At 44.5% G+C, this 23630-nt stretch overlaps 1 protein-coding gene and 1 long non-coding RNA gene across 3 annotated transcripts; both read right to left on the minus strand.

The window, feature by feature from the left end:
* Nucleotides 1–4982: 4982 nt before the first annotated feature.
* Nucleotides 4983–8275, minus strand: LOC142404393 (uncharacterized). Its single transcript, XR_012773846.1, has 3 exons — nucleotides 7907–8275; nucleotides 7615–7824; nucleotides 4983–7507 (listed from the first exon to the last, which is right to left on the minus strand). It is a non-coding gene; the product is annotated as an uncharacterized LOC142404393 (long non-coding RNA).
* A 2383-nt stretch (nucleotides 8276–10658) lies between these two features.
* On the minus strand, nucleotides 10659–19029 carry PRSS23 (serine protease 23). Of its 2 annotated transcripts, none has more exons than XM_075491151.1 (2): nucleotides 18855–19029; nucleotides 10659–13831 (listed from the first exon to the last, which is right to left on the minus strand). In XM_075491151.1, exon 2 carries the CDS (start codon nucleotides 13816–13818, stop codon nucleotides 12700–12702), a length of 1119 nt encoding a protein of 372 aa, XP_075347266.1. In that variant the 5' UTR covers nucleotides 13819–13831; nucleotides 18855–19029; the 3' UTR covers nucleotides 10659–12699. The 2 variants fall into 2 exon arrangements, with proteins under 2 accessions (XP_075347266.1, XP_075347267.1); XM_075491152.1 differs by lacking the exon at nucleotides 18855–19029 and adding an exon at nucleotides 18183–18710.
* Between the last annotated feature and the right edge of the window lie 4601 nt (nucleotides 19030–23630).

The raw sequence follows: 23630 nt of genomic DNA on the forward strand, positions 1-23630 counted from the left end.
TGCTCCAGTTGAAGACAGCAGGGACAAACATTGACTTTCCCAATGATGAAGAGCTGTGGCTGGCACTGGAACCAAGGTTTGGGACTTCATATCTGCTCTGCTCTGGGTGACCCAGACTCCCAGGAGGACCAAGAAAGAAGTGTTTGAATTCAGTGTGGAAATGTTTACAATAGGAGTAAGAAAAGGGAAAGGATTAGCAGGCAGCTGGAAATTGGGATTAGGAAAGATTAGAAGATGTGACAGAGAAGTTGAGAAGGATCTAAATTTTCATGTGAGACCGTGAATTAGGGGATCTGGTTTGGGACAGGTAGTCAAAGATACAGGTTTGGAATCAATGCAGAGGTGACGTATAGGCTGAAGAAGGGAACACATGGCCAGGATCTCCTCCTCTCCTGTCTCTGTGGGAGCCAGCTCAGATCACTGGTGATAGGAACCAGCCCAGGTGAAGGAGTGAGCTTAAAAAGAGGAAGAAAAGCCAGGAAAGAGGTGACTGGCTGTGGAAGGAGATGGACTGAGAAGCCTGGTGAGTGAGCTTGGGAGAAAGAAGATTTTGTATTCACTGTCTTCTCCAAGGAACTTGCAGCTGTGGTTAATGTTTCATATAGGCAGGGGAGGAGCATTTCCCACTGAAATAGTGCAGGAGTGGAGAAGGGTTCTGGTTTGGCACATTCACAGAAAATCTGTGTACCGTGACCTCATGATTTTAATCCGTAATGCTTTCTTTTTTCTAGCTGGATGGGCTTTTTACTGATTTATAGATCTGCTCCTCTCTATGGCAGACAGGCTGTCTCCAGGCAGAGGCCCACTTTTACCAGCTTCCTGGTCTAGCACTTTTATAGACACCTCTTGACTTTCACCTTACTAGAAAAGCTCTTGGTGTTTGGACAGTCATCAGTCAGGGGAAAGGGCTGAATATCACCTATCACCTTGTGGATAGACATGGTCTCACAGCTGGACCTCGCAAGACATAAATCCCATGCAGTTTAAGAGACCAGGATCTTGTTTTCAACTTGCTGGTACCCGGACCACAGAGCAGCTGGTGGATATTTCCATTTTTGACATAAATACAGTCCTTGAGCTTGACACTGTGTTTGGAGCTTGATACTGTGTTTGACACAAAACTATGATTTTGTTTGTGAGAAGGTTGCTCCCTCATCATTTCACAGAATCACAGAATCATATAGGTTGGAAAAGACCTTTAAGATCATCGAGTCCAACCGTAAACCTAACACTACCAAGTCCACCACTATACCATGTCCCTAAGCACCTCATCCAAACGTCTTTTAAATACTTCCAGGGATTGCGACTCAACCACTTCACTGGGCAGCCCGTTCCAATGCTTGATAACCCTTTCAGTGAAGAAAAATTTCCTAATATCCAGTCTAAACCTCCCCTGGCGCAACTTGAGGCCATTTCCTCTCGTCCTATCACTTGTTACCTGGGAGAAGAGACCAACCCCCACCTCTCTACAGCCTCCTTTCAGGTAGTTGTAGAGAGCGATAAGGTCTCCCCTCAGCCTCTGCTTCTCCAGGCTAAACAACCCCAGCTCCCTCAGCCGCTCCTCATCAGACTTGTGCTCCAGACCCTTCACCAGCTTCGTTGCCCTTCTCTGGACTCGCTCCAGCACCTCAATGTCTCTCTTGTAGTGAGGGGCCCAAAACTGAACACAGGATTCGAGGTGCGGCCTCACCAGTGCCGAGTACAGGGGCACGATCACTTCCCTACTCCTGCTGGCCACACTATTTTTTGATACAAGCCAGGATGCCATTGGTTTTCTCGGCCACCTGGGCACACTGCTGGCTCATATTCAGCTGGCTGTCAACCAACACTCCCAGGTCCTTCTCTGCCTGGCAGCTTTCCAGCCACTCTTCCCCAAGCCCATAGCGTTGCATGGGGTTGCTGTGGCCCAAGTGCAGGACCTTGCACTTGGCCTTGTTAAACCTCATACAATTGACCTCGGCCCATCGATCCAACCTGTCCAGGTCCCTCTGTAGAGCCTTCCTACCCTCAAGCAGATCAACACTCCCACACAACTTGGTGTCATCTGCAAACTTACTGAGAGTGCACTCGATCCCTTCGTCCAGATCATTGATAAAGACATTAAACAGAACTGGCCCCAACACAGAGCCCTGGGGAACACCGCTTGTGACCGGCCGCCAACTGGAGTAAACTCCATTCACCACCACTCTTTGGGCCCAGCCGTCCAGCCAGGTCTTAACCCAGTGAAGAGTACACCCATCCAAGCCATGAGCAGCCAGTTTCTCCAGGAGAATGCTGTGGGAAGCCGTGTCAAAGGCTTTACTGAAGTCCAGATAGACAACATCCACGGCCTTTCCCTTATCCACTAGGTGGGTCACCTTGTCGTAGAAGGAGATCAGGTTGGTCAAGCAGGACCTGCCTTTCTTGAACCCATGCTGGCTGGGCTTGATCCCTTGGTTATTCTCTACATGCTGTGTGATAGCACTCAGGATGATCTGCTCCATCAGCTTCCCCGGCACCGAGGTCAGGCTGACAGGCCTGTAGTTCCCTGGGTCCTCCTTTCGGCCCTTCTTGAAGATGTGCGTCACATTAGCTAATCTCCAGTCAGCAGGGACCTCCCCAGTTAGCCAAGACTGCTGGTAAATGATGGAAATTTCTGTCTTCTTGAGAATGGATTGCATCCAAACATGTTCTTATCTTCCTTCCCTTCCTAGGCTGGGCTTGCTCATGCCCATTGGTATTTGAAGAGCTGTTCAACATTCCAAAAGAAATGGAGCCAGCTTTGTTTCCAAGCTCCTATTACTCACCTTCTTTATCTCTTAGCTAAAAGCTTTAATGGATCTGTTTTGCTAGAGCATTTGAGGTTGGAGGCTATGAAGAACTTCAAAGGTATTTAATAGCAGCTTTGTCACTGATTTTGTAAAAAGACCACATAGTTTGATTAAAAGTAAACTCTGCTCACAATACTGCATGGAACTCTGCTGATCTATTTTTACTGCATCACAAATAAAGCTGAGGAGGGGGGAATCCCACTGACTAAACAGGATGTGTGGGAAGGATGGAGCACGTCTCCATCCTGTATTACCCAGGTACTCATTAACTCTCTGATAACCAGTTTAGACAACACAAAATGGAATGTCTCCAGCACCAAATGGTAGTGATGAGGAAGTAAGAGGAGCGCAGCAGACAAGATAAAACTTGGCAGGAAAATATACAGAGGAATTTCTATTCGTTAGGGCAGAGATTGGAATCTAAGAGTCCTAAGTTTAACCATTCCTTTGTTGTCAGGAAGTGTCTGAGAAGCATAAGCACAAAGATAACTCCCATCCCTGGCTACATAGCTGGCCCACCCTCAAAAAATCCAACTATCTAGTGATGCAGTTTGTGATTTAGCTCAAATGATGGAGGGTCTGTGGTGTAAGACCATGGTCCACATGTGCTGCTGACCAGTGTGGGTACCAGATGGATCCCGGTAGAACAGTTTAAGTTTGCAATCTCCAAACTGTTCCAAAGTTCAGAAATGTGAGCATCTTCTTGGCCCATGCAGCTTTAATTCAAGGTTGATGTACTCTGATAAAACTCGTTAATTAAACAGTACCATGTGTTTTCTCCAATGTGTCCCAGAGCATTACAATATAACCTCATCCTTTGCCACAAAGAACATTCTTTTATTTTTTTTTTTTAATAAACAAAAGGCAAATTTAGGCAGTAGTAGTGTGAAATGTTTATTCTTTAGAAATGATCAGTTACATTCAATATCTTTCTGGATGCATAAAAGTAAGCCATCGTAATGAGGAAAATATTTTTCCAAACTAATGAAAAGTCTCTCTTTGAGTGAAGCAGAAGAATTTTATTGACAAGGATCCTATATAGGCTTTCATACACTCACTGTGTAGATAGACAGATATTTTTGGAATGCATCTCCTGATGAGATATCAGGGCTGTTATTAATTCTGTCTGTCATTTTTATTGAAAGCCAAACAAATTGCATATAGTGTATGCAGAGCAAATGTAAACCTTCAGTGGCAAGTAGCACAAGAACCCCCAAGATCAAAGCAAGCCATGCTTTTTCTTTTACCTGCCTTTTAATATACCATGTTCTGCCTTGGTAAGAACATTTAGCAGGCACATATCATGCATTAAGCATCAAAAATATGTGCAGAATTCAGAAGTTGCAGGCTTTGATTTCTGTGTTTATTAAAGAATAAAGTAAAAATGGTACTTGGTCTCCTGTGTAGTGTTGTGAGACCTGAAGCCACCATATGTGTTAAATTCAGAGGGATCATGTGAAATAGTTCATTAAATCCTGCAGCCTGTTCCCATTTCACCTTCAACCTACTGATCTTTCACAAAAGCAAGTGTTCATTGCTGGGCATATGCTTTCCTATGGCTTGTTCCTTCAGCAACAGGATTTCTGGAAAAATAATGCACTGGAAAAATAAAGCAAGTGACTACAGTGAAGGTGCTAGCGTTTGGTACAAACATAACAAAGTTTCCCTACGCATCAGTCCAGAGGCTACAATTCTCCCTGTATCACAAGGGAAGACATTATTACGGAAATCTGGGAGCAGCTAACAACAGAGATGAGCAACACAAAAACAAAACCCAAACCCAAATAACCCAAAAAGGAGCTATGGAAGTACCTTAGTCAAACCTAAGAGTGATCAAAGAGGATTTGCTCAGGTCAGAGGGGTACATGACTCTGGCTGTTGCACCGCGATGGTGCTGGAAACCACAAATCCCAGCTCAGTGCCAAGCAGCCAGGACTACCCGGGCTGCTCCTGCTGCTCTGTGGCGGGGAAAATAGGTGTCCCGGCAGTCCCCAGCTCATGCCAGGTCACCCCTGAGTGCTGGAGATCCCTCCGAGGCTGTGGCAGAGGCAAGGTGGTGATGCAGGGAACTGTGCCCCTCTCATCAGTGGCAGCTCCAAAATAGGGGGGGGCGGATTGTGTGACCTAGTGCCGACGATATTCATAACTGTGATTCTTGATTTAACTCTTGCGTTCAAATATGCAAAATATTTCACACCCCAAACAGAGGATTTATACTAAAGCCTTCCATAAACTGACTTCACGGACTGTTTTTGTAATCTTTCCAGACTGAAAGAGAAAAAAGTGGGAGGAAAAAGAGGGCAACGCTATTTTTTATGGGGCAAAAGAAAAGGTTCTTGTATTTCCAGATGTCTCATAGCTCTTTCAAGTGTAGAGAAAGATATTATGACAGCAGATTTTATGATTCTTGGCTTCAGAATCACATCAAAATTGCGTTTTATCTGACATCAAAAGAATGAGCTGTTTTATCATCATGATGATGCTAAAGATCTTGCATCTGCTCCAATTAGCAACGATGCAAGTAAGGCAGCTATAGAGAATAAAAAAGTAACAGTTGTGTCCTTAGGCTTTATCTGTGGTTTATCAGCTTCTAAACAATCAGCTATATGAAGAAAGAGAACCAATACAGTGTTTATGTTCCGGATTAGAGCTTAATAAAAATGAATGTATACAACTTTTTCCTAAGCTTGAAACCTAGATAATTTTGAGATTTTGTCCCATAAGACCCCCAATTCTTTTGATAATATTACACTAAAAGCTATTCCCCAAAACTGTAATCTTAATTGAAGTATTTCTTTCTGGTGAACATTAAAATAAAGATTAAAGTGAGCATGATAAAATAGGCCATCTATTTTGCACATAATTTATTGCAGATTCTTAGCATTGCTCAAGCAATGATTTAATTTATAATAATTAGTTTTGGTGGACCTCATCTAACTGGATTTCAGCAAAGCAATTGAAATGGTGCCATGTAGGGAATTATTAGCAAAAGGCTCTGGCTGAAGCAGAGACAAAAGGTGCTGAAAGGGGAGCCATCAGGGTAGAGGGAGGTTACAAGCACAGTTTCTCAAGCATCACTCTCAGCCAGTCTTAACTAAATATATTCACCAGCAACATTTGCACAAGAAGAAGGAGCACATTAATGAAATTTGCTGATGACACAAAGCTGGGAAGAGCAGCAGAATGTCTCACAGGAAGAATTCAGGGAGCCGATTACTGAGAAATACCCTAAAGATATTTCATTATATAAAGCTTAAGATCATGCACTTAAAAGAGGATTGTGTTTCCTGAATGAGGTCTGGTGGAAACAAGGAGACAGAAAGTCTGTTTTTATGGTGAAGCCTGGGAAATGTGAATTTCTAATGAGGATGTCTCCACAGTACCTACAAGCTTGGGTCCAGCCCAGGCAGTTGAGGTTTTTAGCACTGGCAACAACAGCAGTGGCCACAGGTAGTTAGAAAAAATATGAGTATTTCTGGGTAGCCATTTGTAAACGGTTATTTCATTGGTACTGTGAACTGAACGCATCTCACCGCTTCTTTCAGGTTATTCTCTCATTTTTTATTCTTCTTCTTGTTAAATAATTACTTCCCGCAGGAGGCCGGTGGCAGGTATTGAGTGGTTCATTCGTAATGGTGGGAGTGTGGCAATCCCCCTCCCCTCGGCTGTAGCCAGAGACATCTCTGAGCATGGGGAGGGGTCCTGCTGAGCAAAGCTGCGCTCCTTCCACCTGCAGAGCTCACTCAGCCTAACCCTTTTTCAGGGAAAACACATTTCAGAGTTATCCGCACATCTGATGCGTTCCCAGCATGAAGGATTGCTTTTCCCCCACCCACACGCTCTGGGAAAGTCTTTCCTGCCCTTTCATTGCCCACAATGATCCCTCAGAAGGGCTGGCTGGAGAGAAGTGCTCCCACACGACTGGTGACATTTAAGCCACGTGGTAGATCCCTTTGCGCATGGATCCTGCTCCCACCCAACACAATAGCAGACTTTGGTGGGTGCGGGATGAAGCCCAGTGTGACATTTTCTTCCACCCCACGCTTCTTTGCTGAGTGAAGCTTTTGTGAGACGGCGGAGGCCAGAAAGCCCCTGTCGTTCCACCTGTTTCTGTAGCCTCTGGTCCCACGGTCAGTTGACCCTGCGCTGCAGTGGTGCACATCTCCTCACGTGCTCCTTTTCCTACCAACAACAAAACAGGCCCCTGTGTGCTCCATTCAGAATGAACAAGGCTGCAATAAATTCAGGTAAAACATGACTTTTGGATAAGAGAATTTTGTTGAATGCTGTTGATAAGCTGTAATATCATCTTCCAAGCAGGGATACCATCCTTCTTCCCATGAGGACTAGAACACCACCGCAGGAAAAGTTAACTTAAGCAAGGTCTGATTGGAAATTCATTAAAAAGATAGCCTTTTATAGCAATTCACAGAAACCAAAGCTTTGTTGAAACATCCTGATTTCAAACAAGTTTTTATCAGAAAGGTTTCTTTGACCCAGGTGGAGATTTTTGGTCAAAACCAAAGCAAGTGCCACCTGCCTGTCCCCGAATGATCAGAACAACCAAGCCATTGGGTAGGCACTCTCTTTGCAGCAGGGAAGTGCCAACATACCAGCTGAACAGGTTTTCTGAAGTGCACCTTATCCCCTCATTTTTAAGGATCTCCATTCTTTTTCATCATGGGAAGTTTTCTTTCCTAAGGATGGGCAGGAACAGAAAAAGAAGGATGGAGACAGTGAGAAAATACCCAAAAGGAACTGTTTCCTAGCTAGTTCAGGTTTAAACTCATCTAATTAAACCTACCCCTTTCTGTATGATGGCATATATAGTTCAACTTCAGCTCAGAAGTAGGACTTTGTTACACAAGCCTTTAAGGAACTTTTGCAAATATGAACATTTTTGCCCTCTTCTGACCTGCCCATAGCAGTAAATACAGCTGGCTTCACAGGTAAGGGGATGCAAAAAAACCCCCATAAATCATCATTAAATCATTGCATTCTTCATGTATGCAACCTGTGGAAAATCACCAAACCTATGATAACGTGGCATTAGTTATAGGAAATTGTTTAGGATAAGGTGGAAAAATTTATTATACCTTATTACTGCTGTCACTCCAATAAGAGCTAACAACCTTCATACTCCCATCACATGTCAGTATTTCATGAACACGCTCTTTGTATTGGAGTTGGCCAGGCTTGCCAGAAAAATACTCTCTCCTCACCAAATCGGCATGAACGGTGGTTTCCAAAACTGAAACGTGTGCAAATGAGCAAATGTCAGTTAACATGTATCAGATATTTTCATTATATGTGCTATTTAAATGGAGTATTTTATATCATGATCATTTGCTTGGTGAAGTAATAGAAGTGTTTAACTTCTTGTAGATCTCTGCTGACGCATACTTATCTTTTAAAGGGAATTTATTGTAAAAAAAATAAACATTGTCCATAAAATGTTTTGCAGAACATTCATTGTCTCCCCTTGAGCCACAATCACTTAATTACTGTTAGAGATCTTCAGATAAAAAACAGTATGAGCCTGCTTCATGACTCAACCTACTCCCATTTAGTTCAAAATCAATCCACACACAAAGCATCACTGATAATTTTATCCTGAGAGTAATCAGTGTTGATAATAGTGTTTGGGGCATGCTAAGACAACTTCTCTTCTCTTGTTTAATCATTTACCTATAAAAGCCCACATTACCTTTAATAGCAGGCACAATGCACATGCAACCTAATAGTCACTGTGTGAGACAGGAAAAAACGTCTTCTGGTTGGAAAAGATCAAGTTCCTAATTCTAATGTCACTGATATATGCTTTTCCTGTGTACCTACAGACAAGTCACAGTCTAAACTTTTCATATGTGCTGCACACTGGCTTCAGATTTGGTATTTACGCACTCATTTTAAGAGGCTTAATTTACTTCAGCTCATTAGTTTTTCTTCTACACCTAGTAGAACAGGGAAGAGAAACAAACAGTATTATTCATAAAACCCCTACACACATGCACATCCATACACGTGCATATGTACACAGCAACTGATTCACTAGGAATCTTGCTCCTGTGATACGAATCACATCGCCCTTTCACGCCGTTGCTCTTCTCTGTTCACGCTTCCTTTTTGCTCCAGGAAGCAAAGACATTTTTACCCACCCATCGTACTTTATCCACTCTTTGAAAGCTTCTCTTCTCAAGGCCTGTGCATATTGCATTGGCACGCTACCAAAACCCGCTAACAAATGGCAGATTAAGTGGAAACACGGAAAAGAATTTCAAGCATGTATTATACTTGCTTGGAGTTCAGCGTGCAACTTTTAAGATGAGGGCTGCCCTCTAAACAGGCAAGCCTGGGAATTCAGTTGCAAAACAATTACAGATGCAAGGAAAATACCTTTCCTCTGAGAAAGAAACTTGATGATATTCTGCAGTCTTCAGTAGCCTAAGTTCACTGTGTGCTCTGGAAGAGCTCAGCACTGTCTGTGCTTTCTTGAGACTTCAGTTTCCATCTCCAGCACTGTTCTCCAAGGGAGTTATATCACATTAGCTAGAATTTTTCATATGTTAGACTCTTAAAGATGCAGGAGCAGAAGATTGTAATCCTTTCCACTCACCACCAAAACAGCCCCTCTACACCCACCTGCTGTCCTGCCTTAAGATACAAGAATAATGAGGCACCTGATTCAGTTCTTCAGATTATCAGCAGTCATGATCAGTTGGACAATAAAATTTCCAGTGTCGTGCCTGTATATAGTTCAGTTACTTATGTTTCCTTGATGAACTATGTTGGCTGCATGGCTATCTTTCTCACGGTTTAAAGGCTTCATTTGAAAAAAAGCCCTGTTTACAGCATCCAAGCAAATATACTCAGAATGCAATTTCCAGGCCTGCCTAGCAATGGCCCAACCCCTCTCTGAATGAATACTGTGGCAAAATTACCATCAATTCAGGTGGGCCCAGGTGAAACAATGTTGAGCTTTAGCACAACACTACTGTCCACATTATCTGAGATTTCCTTTTCTTTCCAAAACCAATCTGGAATATTTTTATATAGGGTGTACAGTAGAAGAAGACTCTCCCACCCCCGATTACACTAAACTTGCTGTATACTTTTTTTAAAAACAAAAAAACCCTTGCTCACGTTGTGCCTTCTGCACAACTCCACTCTGCCAGTCACTTTGAGAGAATAAAAGATCTCAGTCTACAGTCCAACGAAGCAGTTGAGAACATAGGACCAGCAGATGGGAAGTATGTCCCATAAGCCAGGACTGATGTTCTCAAGCCCACATGACGTAGCGTGCACATCCAGAAATCAGGAAAGGTGTATGGACAGCAATTCCCAAATCAAAAAATAGAACAGTTCTGTACTCCAGTGTTCCTCAAAAACCTGTGGGTCTCACTGTTGGCTTCAGAGGAACTTTTTTCTTACTGCATCAACTAAAAGAAAAAGAAGATGGCCCTGATTTATGGCCTTATACTGACTGGTTCAAATTCCTCCATAGTTTATCAACCCTAAAGTTGATAAAAAAAATGTGACTCTTTAGTCTACTAGGTTATTTTCAGCTTTAACTAATCTGAGCTCATGTCTGGTTTTGGAACTGCAACAATTATATGAAAGCTAAGATTGATTATTACTGTCCAAAGACACAAAGTAATTAAGCCTACTGAAAAAAAAATTAATTTACTTCTGTAACAGGTGGGGACAAAAGAAAACTGAAGGAAAATAAACAGCACTGAGGATATTAATACATCTGTTCTGTATCTGAATGTCCTTCCAAATAAGTAACTGAAATGAGATTGAAAGTGCAACCCAAGTATCATACAAATACAAGAACATCTGCATTGAAATTCCATAACTTTTCTTTATTCACTGTGATACATTCAAACAAAAGTGCTCCAGATAACAGCCATAAAGTAAAGGAAATTAAAATAACAAGGCAGAAAAAGACCATCAGATACATATGGTGATTATTCATATTTCAAAGCATTAGTAACTGCTTGTATCTGAGTGCACCAAAAGCCCACATGAGGGTCCATGTTTTTGTACACTGCATCTATAAAAATAATAATCATAGGCAGCTCTAGCAAAAAATGTTTTTCAGAACTAGAGCCAAAGCCATCACGAAGATAAAGCACCATCAGGCATATGTTTACAAATGCCGTAGTAATTAGTAGAGTGTAAGAAAGGCTTAGCTGAATTAACATTTTCCTTGTACAGCATAGGGAAGCTCTGCTCAGATTCATTCCTTCCCAGCTCTGCCATTTCACACCAGGGACTTGCATTTGCCCCACAACACCAAGCGCCATGGGCAACTTGGTAAGCTTCAGGAGACACTGAGAGATGGGTGGAAGAGAAACTGGAACTGGAGCCAGTGTTGATCCTCCTATTTAAAAAATAATATTGGCATGGCAGCATGTACTTAGCCATGTTACTGCAATACAGTGGCACAATCCACCTGAGAAACACTGCTTGTACAGGCCACACTGACTTCCCAATGCTGTTTGCTGAGCTACAACTATTTGTCTGGACTGATTTTACCTATAAAAGACAGTTCTTGTTTCAAACTACAATTCTGCTATAGTAAAAATGTACGTCACTGTTACCTGTAAGAGACAGCAGAGCATCGCTTCATAGCAAACTCAGATTGCACCCTACAATGTGACTCTATTCCAGCTGCAGAATTACTGAATTGTGCATTTGCCAAGAATTATTTGTAACTCAACAACTTGATGGGGAGGAGGATTCCTACCTCAAACAACACAAGAAAGAGAAGTCAAGATGCCATACAAATTACACTGCCAAAGGGATACAATAGAGAGACACTTAGAAACCTAGGGTCCTTCTACCTGGTGTATTTTTAGGTAGAACAGCATGGATCTTCAACAAAAAGGGGGAAAACGCAGTAGAACCCTTTACCTGCTTTGCAGGCAGCAATTCAGATGGCCAGCAAGACCCAAGACAGGCTTCCTCTCTGAAAATCTGAGTTGCTGACACAAGATTTTCCTTAAAAGATCTAAATAGGTCATAACGGAAAACAAGCCTCTGTCCCCATACACTTTCTATAATAGTATATTCATAGGGATCCTGCGAGGTGTAAGGCTATGCCCCAGTTGCTATAAAGATTTAAGCCCATGTACTATTTGTGTTTCCCAAAGCAGGATACAATGGCATTGCTCATATGACCAACATCATCTTCACAGTCAAGTCCTTGTAACATCAAGGTCTGTTTGTTCAAAAAGCATTTTTCTTAACTATGTTACTAACAAAGTCTCAAATCACTCAGGCCGAAAGAAGGTTAGAAGTGTTATGCAGTTATTTACCCTTCACGCTATTTGTGTGGCATTCATCTCCCACAGCACATGCCTTGCCCTTTTCACACTCCCTTTCTCATGCAGGAACACAAAGCTGTAATGTTTGGGTTGCAAACACCATTAAATGCCCCTCTTCAGCCCCCACCAGCATAGAAATATTTTCTTTTAAAAGTTCAGATCAAAGCATTTCTACTAATCCTAGGATTTATTAAAACAAACATTGTAGGCATGAGATAGTCAACAGCGTCCCTTTTATAAGATTCTTTGGAGATGGTTCTGATTTCGTACTGTTTACTGATCTGCCCCTAATTAATCTTCAGTTGCTCAGCTGCAAATTCAGCAAGTCCACCTGCTCCTTCCCCGCCCAGCAGACGTTCCTTTCTCCCCAGTTTCGAGCTGTAATGACAGCACCACACAGCCCCTGTCCTGAGAACAAGGTGGCTTGCTTGAAAAGCTATATATCACATCCTGATGTTACAAGATCGTATCACACACATTTGCAACAGAAGTCTAGCCTTTCCCCAGATGAGTAATTAAAACCAGTCATTAAGTGCTTTCAAGGAGTTTAATTGTCTTTATCCTTCCCTGCAGTCAAGGTAGTTGCCTTTGATCCAGTAACAGATCTGTGCGTATTTGAGGGGTGTGATGCGAACAGCTACATTGAAATCCTGTGGGGTGCCATTCATGTCCACCCACTGATGGCCTGAAAATATTCCAATAATTTTACGCTCCCATTTGTGATTCTGCCTCTTCCACATCCTCACGTACACCCCAGATCCACTCGCACCCGGCTGGGCATCACACTGCTGGTACAGCAGGTCATACGTTTCATCTTTGACATCACAGAAACGGTAAACCAGGTTTCCCGGACGATCATTGTCGTAACCAGAGAAGTGAATCCTCCCTCCAGGCAAGTGTCTTGCTGGTGGGCTCACACCTATCTTCATAAACTTTCTTTTATGAGGCTTCTTCAGCTCCAGCAGGGCATAGTCATAATCCATGCCAATGTCATTGGCATTGCCTTTGATCCATCCTTTGGGGACATGTGTCCGTTTCACTCGGATCCACTGGAATTTCATTTTCTCGGGCATTGCTGAGCTGGTGGTATTGGCCCCTTTGCTGCCATCTTTCAGTTTGGGCTTTAGAAACCCCACCCGCAGTTTCTGAGCTCCTTTGACATAACTCTTGCCATCATGGATGCAATGAGCAGCAGTAAGAACATGTTTTTCAGCTACTAGCGTCCCTGTGCAACCTGTAGATAGCTTCACCGATGTGGAGAATGGGTAATTCAACAAGAAGTCTTTCCCAAAAATGCTAAACCTGCTGTCATAGCCATAGATCTGCCTCTTAGTTCGAGATTTGCCTTGAGACCCATCACCGCTGTTGCTCAGAATATATATGCCCACTTCAGTTTCAGTGAGGCTACCATTAGCATACAAGGTTTCATAGGACAGGTAGTTCTTCACTTCTTCATAAGTTGGCAGTGGAGAACTTTTGTGGCACGCTGGGCCACAGGGAGATACCACTTCCAGTCTGGCTTCAGCATCAAACTGCGGTTTGTCCAAGTTAAGGGTAGACTGTGGCAGGATAACTGGAACTCTGTAAGATGGCCAAGTTGGCTTCCAGTGAGAACTGGAGGGCATCACATCTTTAGCAGCACACAAAAGGAGGATTAAAGTGGACAAGCCTGCCATTCTGAATGCCAGCCTGTGGAAATCAAAAGGAAGTCCAGTTACTCACCCAAATATGTTGCAAGATTAATCTACCTTGCTAAGTAATGGCTTGCTAACAAAGTACAATATAACAATGGTCAAGTGATTTGAATGGAGCCAACTATCATTAAGTTCTTCAGGCTTCTCAGCATTAAAGTAATACCTTAACATGTATCCTAAAACAAGTGTCCCAGGTTAACACTGAAACACAGGGCATTTAACCCTTAGATGTGCTGAGCCACCAACTCCCAGTTGACATCAGTGGGAAGTTATGGTATTTGTCTTCACACAGTGTAAAGGAAATTCAGACTCTATGTAAATTCCTGCATTCAGAAACCATAGCTCCCGCAAAGAGTAAATGTGTCTTACTTCAGCTAGATTACAGCATTCTCTGAAACCTCCCACCTCCTCTCTGACTCCACTGAGAGAGGTCCTTAAATCACCTCACACCCTTTGCTGTCTTAGCCAGAGACATCAAGCTGATGGTAGGAACAGGCAGGTGGACAAAGAAGGTAACCTGAACAGGAGCTGGGTTGCAGAACGTGACTGCACGGGAGACTCACTTCCCCTTGCAACTCATACCAGAGGAAGGTTTCTGCTCCACACAGCATTCGCTCTGCCCTAGGCTTACATGACAAAGGGTGTTATGATTACACGAGTGCAGCTAATGAAGTAAGTTTACAATTCTTGAGGGAATTTTCAGTTAACATACTGGCTTATTCCTTTATAAACTCAATTAATTAGAAATGCAAACCAGCCCCCTCTGAGCACAGGGAGGCAAATGGGACTGTAAATCTGTTTATGAACCACAGGCAGAGTGCCTCAGACTGCAGAGAACAGCGTGCACTAGTACTGTGTCAAGAAAATGTGTAACTTTAGTTTATTTGAAAATTAGCCATACAGCTGAATCGCTGCAGGAGGCATTGCGCCCTGGGCTGGAAGGCAGGCAGGATCTCCCTCATACAAAGATTACTCAAACAAAATTTCACAATTATGTTGAGCTTACACATATTTAAAACCCTGCTGAGGTTACACTGATGACAACTGCAGGATCATTCCTGAAATACCTCAAACGAGTAAACCAAAGCAAATCACGCAGGAGATGACCACAGCTATCTAAGAACAAAAAAGAAAAATCCTTCTCTCCAATGCTTTTTGTAGGAATACTCCATCCCTAAGCTGCACCAAAAAAGACTTCGGAAGCTACAGACTGCTAAAGTCCAAAGGTGTCCAACTCAAATATTGGGCCTGGATTCTTCCATTGTTGGTAGCATCCTCTTTGGGAATGGAGGCTATAATTAAAGCACACAATGGTTCAAAATATCAATTGACTCATGCAGGATATCAAAACATTTCCATTCCAAAAAACAGACATAGACGAACAGAGCTGATGTTACTGATGCCCACAGAGGCAAGTACTGACTCTTCCAGAAGTGACCATTCTGCTGGTAATTTTTTCATTAACAAACAGGACATCTTTAAAGGGACGTATTTTTTTCTAGAAGGGTTAAGCTCTATAGAATGTATTGCTTTATACCTAACAGGCAAGTCATGCTGGAAAATACAGGCCATTTTAAACATGAATCAGAACTGCATAATTTTGGATGTCCCAAAATTAGAAAACACTTGCTTATATATTCAAGGAAAACCATCAGCTCCTCTGACTCCTTCCATGGCAGAGATTAATATTTGATGTGGCTGGGTTTTGCAAGCTATCAAATGAGACAGTCTCACGTCGGTATAAGGATGGCCCAGGGAACACTTGCTGTATAGCAAATATACTTGTTGTATAACAGTGATTAGGAAAACATAGAAAAAGAAGGTAACAGGGATAAATGATACCACTCCATCCCCACAAAGACAACACACACTAGCAGAAGTCAACTGTTACCTGTCCTGCTTGTGACAGTGAGGACTGTACACAGAAATGTTTACTGGTCTCCCAGTTAGAAACTGAGAACAGACTAAATCACAGTTATGCTGTGCATCAGGTAGCAGATCCCATCATTAAGAGCGTGTATTTATAAGCAGTCTGCTCTCATCTTCTTCACATCAAAGTTATTCCCACAATTACATTTGAAGCTTTCCTGATAGATGGAATCTCTGTCTAAATTGCATCACTCATGCCACTTCTCGGATCTAAAAATCATTCGTGCTAACTGAGCCAATGCTGGCCTTTGGCTGGTTTATTTAGCTGGCAGGGGAAAATTAGAAGTGTCTTGTCAGTTGTTATTTGCACAAGCAGCAAGATTCCCTTGTGCCCGTCAGCGCAGCGACCTGATGAAGGGACTGCGTGCCCAACAGCTTCTCTGCTTCCTCCGAGAGCATCATCGGGGCTGAGAAGAGAAACTACCTCTCCCTGAAACCTGCCCTCCCTTATCTCCCAACCATCACCACTGCAGCAACGCCAATGCTTTCCAAGGCAGTTTTAGACAGTAGAGGGCAGCCGCCCAATGAAGAGAACACAACCGGAGCTGGGATTCAAGTTGGTCCCCAAAAAAGGCTTCAGAAGATCGTATCTGTGTCTGTGCTGTGCTCTGTAAAGCATGTCTCTGAGCAAGCCTTCCCACACCCCTCCCCTGCTGCCTCTGTGCTATGGTCACATTGCAGATATATGGGATAAAAAAGGCTTTTCATCAATTATGGAACTTCTCTATTATTTAAAATGTTATTAAAACCTAACAATAAAACACAGTTGTGAGTTTATATCTGACCATAGCAGCTAAACAGTGCTCACAAACCAAGGCATTTACTGAAGTCTTCGTAATTATGTCTTATCTGGAGACACAACTGGTACTACATCAGTTCTGGGCTGCAATAAATAGAATAAATATCTCCTATTTATAAGAAGATGCCAAATTAGTGCATAGTACCCCTTTCTGTGCAGATCCTTCCTCTTTAAAAAATAAAATGCTTAAGCAGAAAAATGAAGGAATTTTAAAAGTAGTCTAAATTTAAAGAGAGACCCACCAGTTAGCCTCTCCTTTCCTTTTCCTTTCTCTTTTTGTTTAAAACAAAAACAAAAATCTGAAAAAAACAGGGTTAACACCCTCTACGTTCAGCTACTTATTCGTGGGTGACCCTGAAAGATGTCCTCAAACAGTACAAAGTGGTAAGAACCGAGTACTTCCCTGAACGGCTATCACAAAACAATACTGAATGAATTACGATGTGCTGCTCTACTGTAGTACTGCTCTTCTGTTTCTATTTAAACTGTGTCATAAACTCAATCCACTCTTTGACTCAGTACAAAGCCCTGCTCTGATATCCAGCCTAGGAACCCCCTAGAAAGCGGTTTGTACATAATCACACTTGCTAATGGCATTAAAATTTAGAGAATGGAAACAGTGACAGCTACCCTGGGGCTCCCCACGCCGCTAAAACACTTTACAGACACTTTTCCCTGCCTGCTACGGGCATTCACGCCTTGAGATAGATGTTGGTGAAAGAGAACTGCCTTGTTTAGGACGGACATGAATCATTTTCTAATAAGCAAGTAATTTTTCTGGAAGAGTTCACTACTTCGGGGGTGGTTCTTGTAATAGATGGTTAAATAACAATAAATCTTGGAACATACAGTATGAAAGCCCGTGAAGCGAACAGTCTCCATTACATTTTGAAATGAAGAAAGTTTTTCCACAGTGCTGGAAGCCAGAATGGCAAAAAAAAAAAAAAAAAGAAAAGAAAAAAAAAAAGAAAGAAAACCAAGAGAGTAAGAAAGAAAAACCTGCCTCAAACCAAATTATAAAGGTGAACTAAATCACTGTCACTGCCGTGCCAAAATACCTCAGCTGCTTTCCTTAGTCACGGAACTTGTTAAAACACAGCAAAAATAACCGAGTTGCACTTTAAGAATTACAGAAGTCTTACTGCCATTAAAATCTAACATCTCTATTAGCCTGCCTGCAATGCTGAGGGTGGTGTGAGAGTTACACTGCCTTATCCGCTAGACCGAGGGCTGTAAGAAGAGACGTCTCAGAAAACCTGAAACAAACTTTGATACTGGCAGGCCAAGGGTGTCTGTTAACACATACAACGGGCACAGTGGGTATTTTGACACGTGTGTCAGTGACACACACACAGAGAGGAAAGGGATCATATTATGTGTTTACCACTTAGTCCAATTCCTATAGAATAATTTTACTGCCTCCTTTCTCCTTCTTTCCTTTCGCCTCTTTCTCCCTCCCCGCATGTAAAGCAGCTTCGGTTTCACTGTACAAGAGCAAACTGTGTCACAGGCAGACAGTAACTTGAATAAAGCGGCAAGCTGTAAGCGCGGGCATGCATCTCCAGGGCTATCAAACCACCGGGGCAGCCGCGCAAGCGGGGTCTCCGGCGGGACCTACCGACCCCTCGGACCTCGCTCGGGGCAGGAGGCGAACAACTGCCGCAAGGCTCCAGCAACCACTTCGCTGAAGAGATCACGTAATATACGCCTAGTAAACCCAAAAGACTGATGTTCTCAGTCACGGTGATGAATCAAAGTACAGGACCGCAGCGGCTCAACCGGAGAGCTACTTCTGACGCCTCGCAAGTGTGAAACGCAGCGAAGACGATTTTTTTATCAGCTGTTTCCTCACAAGACGCCCCTTCAAAGTTAGTCACCGACATCAGCGAGCAGCGGTGCCGCTCCGGCCGTCCCAGCGGCAGGCACCCGGCGCGGGGACCGCCGGGGAGAAGCCGCGTTATCCCTTTTGTTTGCCCGCCGCCGGAGAGGCAGGGCCGGGTGCGCTCCCGTCGATGCCAGCGAGGTTAAAAACTGAGCTCTACGAGGAGGGCTCGCCCCGAGCCGGGACAGCGGCTCCCGCAGCCCGGCTGGCGGCAGCGCCCGGCGGGGACGGCCGGTGCCCCGCAGCGCCGGGCTCCCCGCGGCTCCGCGCCCGCCGGCAGGTGAAGCGCTGGCCCCGGGGGCACCGAGGGGCGAGAACGGCCCACGCCATCCTCCCCGCCGCCCCTTTGTCCCCCGGGGTGACCCGCACCCCGCCGCACCCTCCCGACCGGCGGGACCCGCTACCTACCAGCTCCCCGCGGCGGCGGCTTCTCCGGCAGCCGTCAGGCAGGTGGCGGGACCGGTCCCATCACTCCCGCCGCCTCCGCGGGGCTGGAGGGCGCCTCCCCGCTCCCTCCCGCCCGGCGCCGTCGCTCAGAGGCGCGCTCCGAGCGGGGCGGAGCGGCGTGGGGCGGAGCGGATCCCTCCCGCAGGTGGCTCCCGCCGCCGCTGAGCCCCGCTCCGCCTCGCAGCGCTCCCGGCAGCGCAGCCGCCCTCTGCCCGCCCCACCGTCCGCGGGGGGCTGCGCCGCCCCGCGCCGGCCGAGGCCGGGGCCGAGGCCGAGGCCGAGGCCGTCCCTCCGCGCAGGCCTCCCCCCGCGGGCCGCCGCCCCTGGGCACCCTGTGGGGAGTCACCCCCTTTTTTCCCTCTTACCCTGATATTTTCATTTATTTCCTGAGGAAAACCGTATTTTTTTTCCCTCATCCTTGTTTTTATTCGTGGTGTCCCAGCACTGCGGGCACCTCAGGGGCCACCAACCCCTCACCCCAGGCCGCCCCAGGGCTTGGGCGGGAGGTTTCAGGGTGCATTGGTGGCACTTCCGTGGCCTCGAGGGCACCAGGCTCTTTGTCCCCAACGTCTGGGTCCCCAGCGTGGCAGGTGCCTTCTCGGAGGGTCCGCAGGTGTGGGGTGAGCCCCCAGGGTCCCTCCTGCCATCGCAGGGCGTAAGCGGATGCTCCAGGAGCTCCGCGGTCTGTCACCTATGTTGCCTCATCAGGCAGATATTTGAATTTAATTGTCGGACACATTCTTTGCATGGGTTTTAATTACTCATCCTTCTTGAATCCTTATAATGATATCTGGCAAGAAAAGAGGAAACCAGAGCCAAGAAGGCAAAAATCCTGCAATACGTTTTAACTCCGCGAGAAAAATCCACAAAACGTTCTGCCAAAATTCCCAGCTGATCGCCATTACCCCAGAAAGGAAATATAAATTTCACAGGAATCAATTTATTTGCTGCCTTCTGCTGACCTCTTCACCCCGCTGCTACCCTTACAAAGGACCAGGAGAGCTTGAAGCACGGCGAAAGCTCTGCCCCACACACAGACCCTATGTGAGGAGCTGAGATGTTACAGGATTTTACATTCTTTGACATGATTTTTCTAATTTGCATTTACTTGGGCCTAGCACCAACCCCATTTGGGTCTGTGGAAAGGTTTTAACAGATGGTTGGAAAAAGCAAGTGCTACAAAAATCGTAACTATTCAGACAAGTCTTTCTCAACTATGAATGATTAGAGGAGAATTACAACGTGAGGGAGAGGTGCCCAGGGGTAGAAGGCAAACATCTCCAGCGGAAACACAGCTAGAGAATACAACTGGTGTCAGGGGGAAGCTAAGGCTGGTGACACCAGCTCAGCTGCTCTTGGGCCACCAGGAAATGATCATGCAACAGCAAGGAAGATTCCTGGAGTATCAGTAGGCAGCTAACAAGTAAGACTCCATCAGCAATGCCATACTAATTACGGATCCTTTCCTTATCTGGACTCTGCGTCTACTCATCTTCTGATCAGAAACGCAGTCCCACTGCTCAGGAGGCTTTGCCTTGTACACCTCTGCTGTTTTGCATGGATGGAGGAGTTGGCCCATGTCTCGTAGTGGGTGAAAGCGTTGTGAGGTTTGGTTATGTAGTGGGAGTCAGGGCTGCAGCAGTGGTCCAGGTGGGCTTTTGCTTTCCATGGTCATACGGCCTCTTCTGTCACAACTGCCATGTGTGCTCCAGGGCCTTCCCAGCTTCCCTCTCACAGGTCTTCCTGACTGCAGTAGGTCACTACACCAAACGAGGTCTCTTGATCACTTTTACTCTTCTGACAGATTGCCCAGCAGTCTCTTCTAGATGACCGCAAAGCCTCCACTGAACAACTCTCCCTATGTCCCTTTCCTGCTTTATCTCAAATGTATCAGTCTTCCTGTATCACACTGCTGTTTTCAAGAGTCTCAGTGGGAAGAAGGAATAAATATTAGCATAATTGTTCTCTTCTTTGTATGTTTTCCCCAATTTTTTATTTACAGTGACTGTGAATACATTCTGACTGACTAAAGAGGGACTGTTTATCTCCAGACACAAATTCAAACAGATGCAATCCTAGAAGATATGACACTGAGAAACGTTTACAGCAGGCAGGGGGGCAGAGCTACAAGACACTGCTGAGACACACATGGTGGGGTTCCGTTCACTTAACTGTAGGGGTTTTGGATGCCCTGGGCTATCCATGATACAGTACAGGACTACAGACCTGCCCCATCTGGAGCAGCAGCTGAAAGTCAGTGCTGGAAAAGATGAAGGCACCCCACCCAAAAAAAGTGTCCATGTAAATGTCCATAGTCAGAGACATCCCACCACACTTCTCATGGTTTTCTGGTGTGTCTCCGTCTTCCTGTGACTGACTGCTGTCTCTCTACTGATTAGGGGAAAGGATCATCTTCTTTTTCTGTTATGTTTGTACAGCACCTGCCACATTGGGGAGCTGGTCTGTAGCTACCATTCCACGGTATTTCAGTTTATAAGACATTATGTGCCTCTCCGTACAACACAGATAGATGAATAGGAGCCACAAGGCTTGGTGTCTACAGGACTCCTCCTGAAAATGGAACCTTAAAGAAAGTGTTGGGCAAAACTTCTTTCATGTCAAAAGGAGTGGAGAAGAATGTTTAGTTCGAAATTTGGTTACAAGACATTTGGTTACTATAAAAATGTCTAGATTTTTATTATTTTTAGGGCATACATTGAACCATAAGCTCAGAAAAGACAGTTTGCCTGGCCTGTCTTAATGCCTGCCTTAAGAAAAAATGAACCACTGCCCAGTTCTCTCCAGCAGCTATAAACAAAATCTAACGTTTTAACTTTCAAAAGAGGAAAAAAATGCCAATTATAGATTTTTTTTTCCCTATGTGTATAATTCTTAAGAAACAAGAGCTCCAGTGAAATTGGGCTGCACAAGCTTTTTTAAAAAAAGAGTGAAGTCGAAGATCTCAGTGTTACTGTGAGCCATTGTTGAGGCAAAGAGCAGTAAGTGACAACATACATCAGGGTGAAGAGGTATTAGCTGTACTACATTGTCAAGTGATAACACACACACTGACTTTTCAGCACCTTGCCAGTAAGCTGAAAATGAAACAGTCTACAGGTGGGAGCCCTAATGAATGGCACTGTCAGGAGATAATTTCTCATGGTTGAAAAAATCTTTTATTCTGCAGGGAAGTGAAGTAACCTGGCATTATGGGCCTGCGCCAGATTCCGCCGCAGACAATGGAGTGATTTCAGAGGCCACTGAGTCTGGAAGGAAGAATGACAACCCACAGTTGGCTCAAATGAGTCCTCCCATTGCTCACTGCTGATGTCATGCAGCAGAAAAGGCCTTGGAGTTCACCACTGCAATGGCAGCTATCCAGCGGGCTCCCTCTACCTTCCTGGGGACAGAGACCTCTGCTCACAGATGCCCTGTTTCCCAAAGCTCTTTCTAACTGTGGGAGGAAGAAGTTAAAGGTGAAGACGCTCTCTATCCTTTTGAAAACAGTCTGTTTTGAAGGCAAGGATGATGCAGACTGGGACTTTGGAGAAGCAAGTCCTATCTTCATCTCTGTCCCTACCTCATTGCAGGACTTCAGGAAGGCTCTGTTGCCTCGGTTCCCAATCTGTGCAATGAGTGTGAGAGAGCATGTCCTATCTGAATGCCGCGTTATGATGAAAAATACAGTGGCGACTGCCCCATGACTGGGTGCTGTGATGACGGGAAGGGGAAGGCCAGACATTTGCCTCAGATATGTTGCACCATAAAATGATACCACCCAGAGAGAACGAACTCTTTTTCTCACGTTTTCCAAGACTGTGGATGCAAGGGTGGTGGGGGAGGCACTTATTCCTAGTTCCCAGAAGGAAGATGCTTTTACTGCCAGCTCTTAAAGGAAGCACGTGAGGACTGAGAATCTGAGTTGTTTCGCTTATGAGAAAGATTGCCAAGTGGGAAAACTGACAGCTGAATGTATACAATGTCCTTCCTGTGCTGGTAAAAATCTTGTCATCAGCGAGTGTGTCGCAGTGGAGCAGGGTGAAGGACTCTAGCCTTGGAGAAGATTCCTCTGCCCAAATAAAGACAACTAAAAGCTAGGCATGACCACCCTAGGTTCCTTTTGCAGGCCTTTAGGGGAAACCTCAGAGGGCGATTTATTACATCATAAAATAGGATATAAGATAGGCCAGACAATCATTCCTTAAAAGCACTCGTTTCCTTCCATTGTCTGCTAGGAGAGGTTAAATCTAGCTTTTTGATGCCTGCAGTTACATGAAGTGAATCCCACTCAGTGTGTCCATCTTCCTGGGTGAATAAGGGTATTTGAGCATCTAGTTGTAATTCATCCTAACAGGGGAAGGTTTCTACTGCACAGTTCCACCTGCAGACGTAATTCTGCAAATAAAGAGCTTTGCCTGAGACAACTCAAGCTTTACAGAAAGTTCTAAAATTATTGGAAAAGTAATCTACTACTATATGGGAAACACAAGAGGTAACATTGGACTGAAAATAGAGTACGTTTAGGAATAATTTTGTAGTTTGTTTCTTTTTTTTTCCCCCCAGAATTCTCAATTGAAAGGCTTATTGGGATTATCTATATCTGTCAGACAGGGCATGGCATTCTCTAAAAATCTGCTTGAAATAGAGTATATTAAGTAGAAAGTTTCGATTGAACTATGAGATGCATAGAAAGAAGAAAATGAGGAAGAACATTCTGAATTCAGCTTGGTTCAAAAC

The sequence above is a fragment of the Mycteria americana genome, chromosome 1 (genome assembly GCF_035582795.1).
Source record: "Mycteria americana isolate JAX WOST 10 ecotype Jacksonville Zoo and Gardens chromosome 1, USCA_MyAme_1.0, whole genome shotgun sequence".
NCBI classification, from domain to species: Eukaryota; Metazoa; Chordata; class Aves; order Ciconiiformes; family Ciconiidae; genus Mycteria; species Mycteria americana.

What these genes read in the sequence shown, in the direction of transcription:
- PRSS23 (XM_075491151.1), bottom strand. Translation starts at nt 13,818, where the DNA reads ATGGCAGGCTTGTCCACTTTAATCCTCCTTTTGTGTGCTGCTAAAGAT.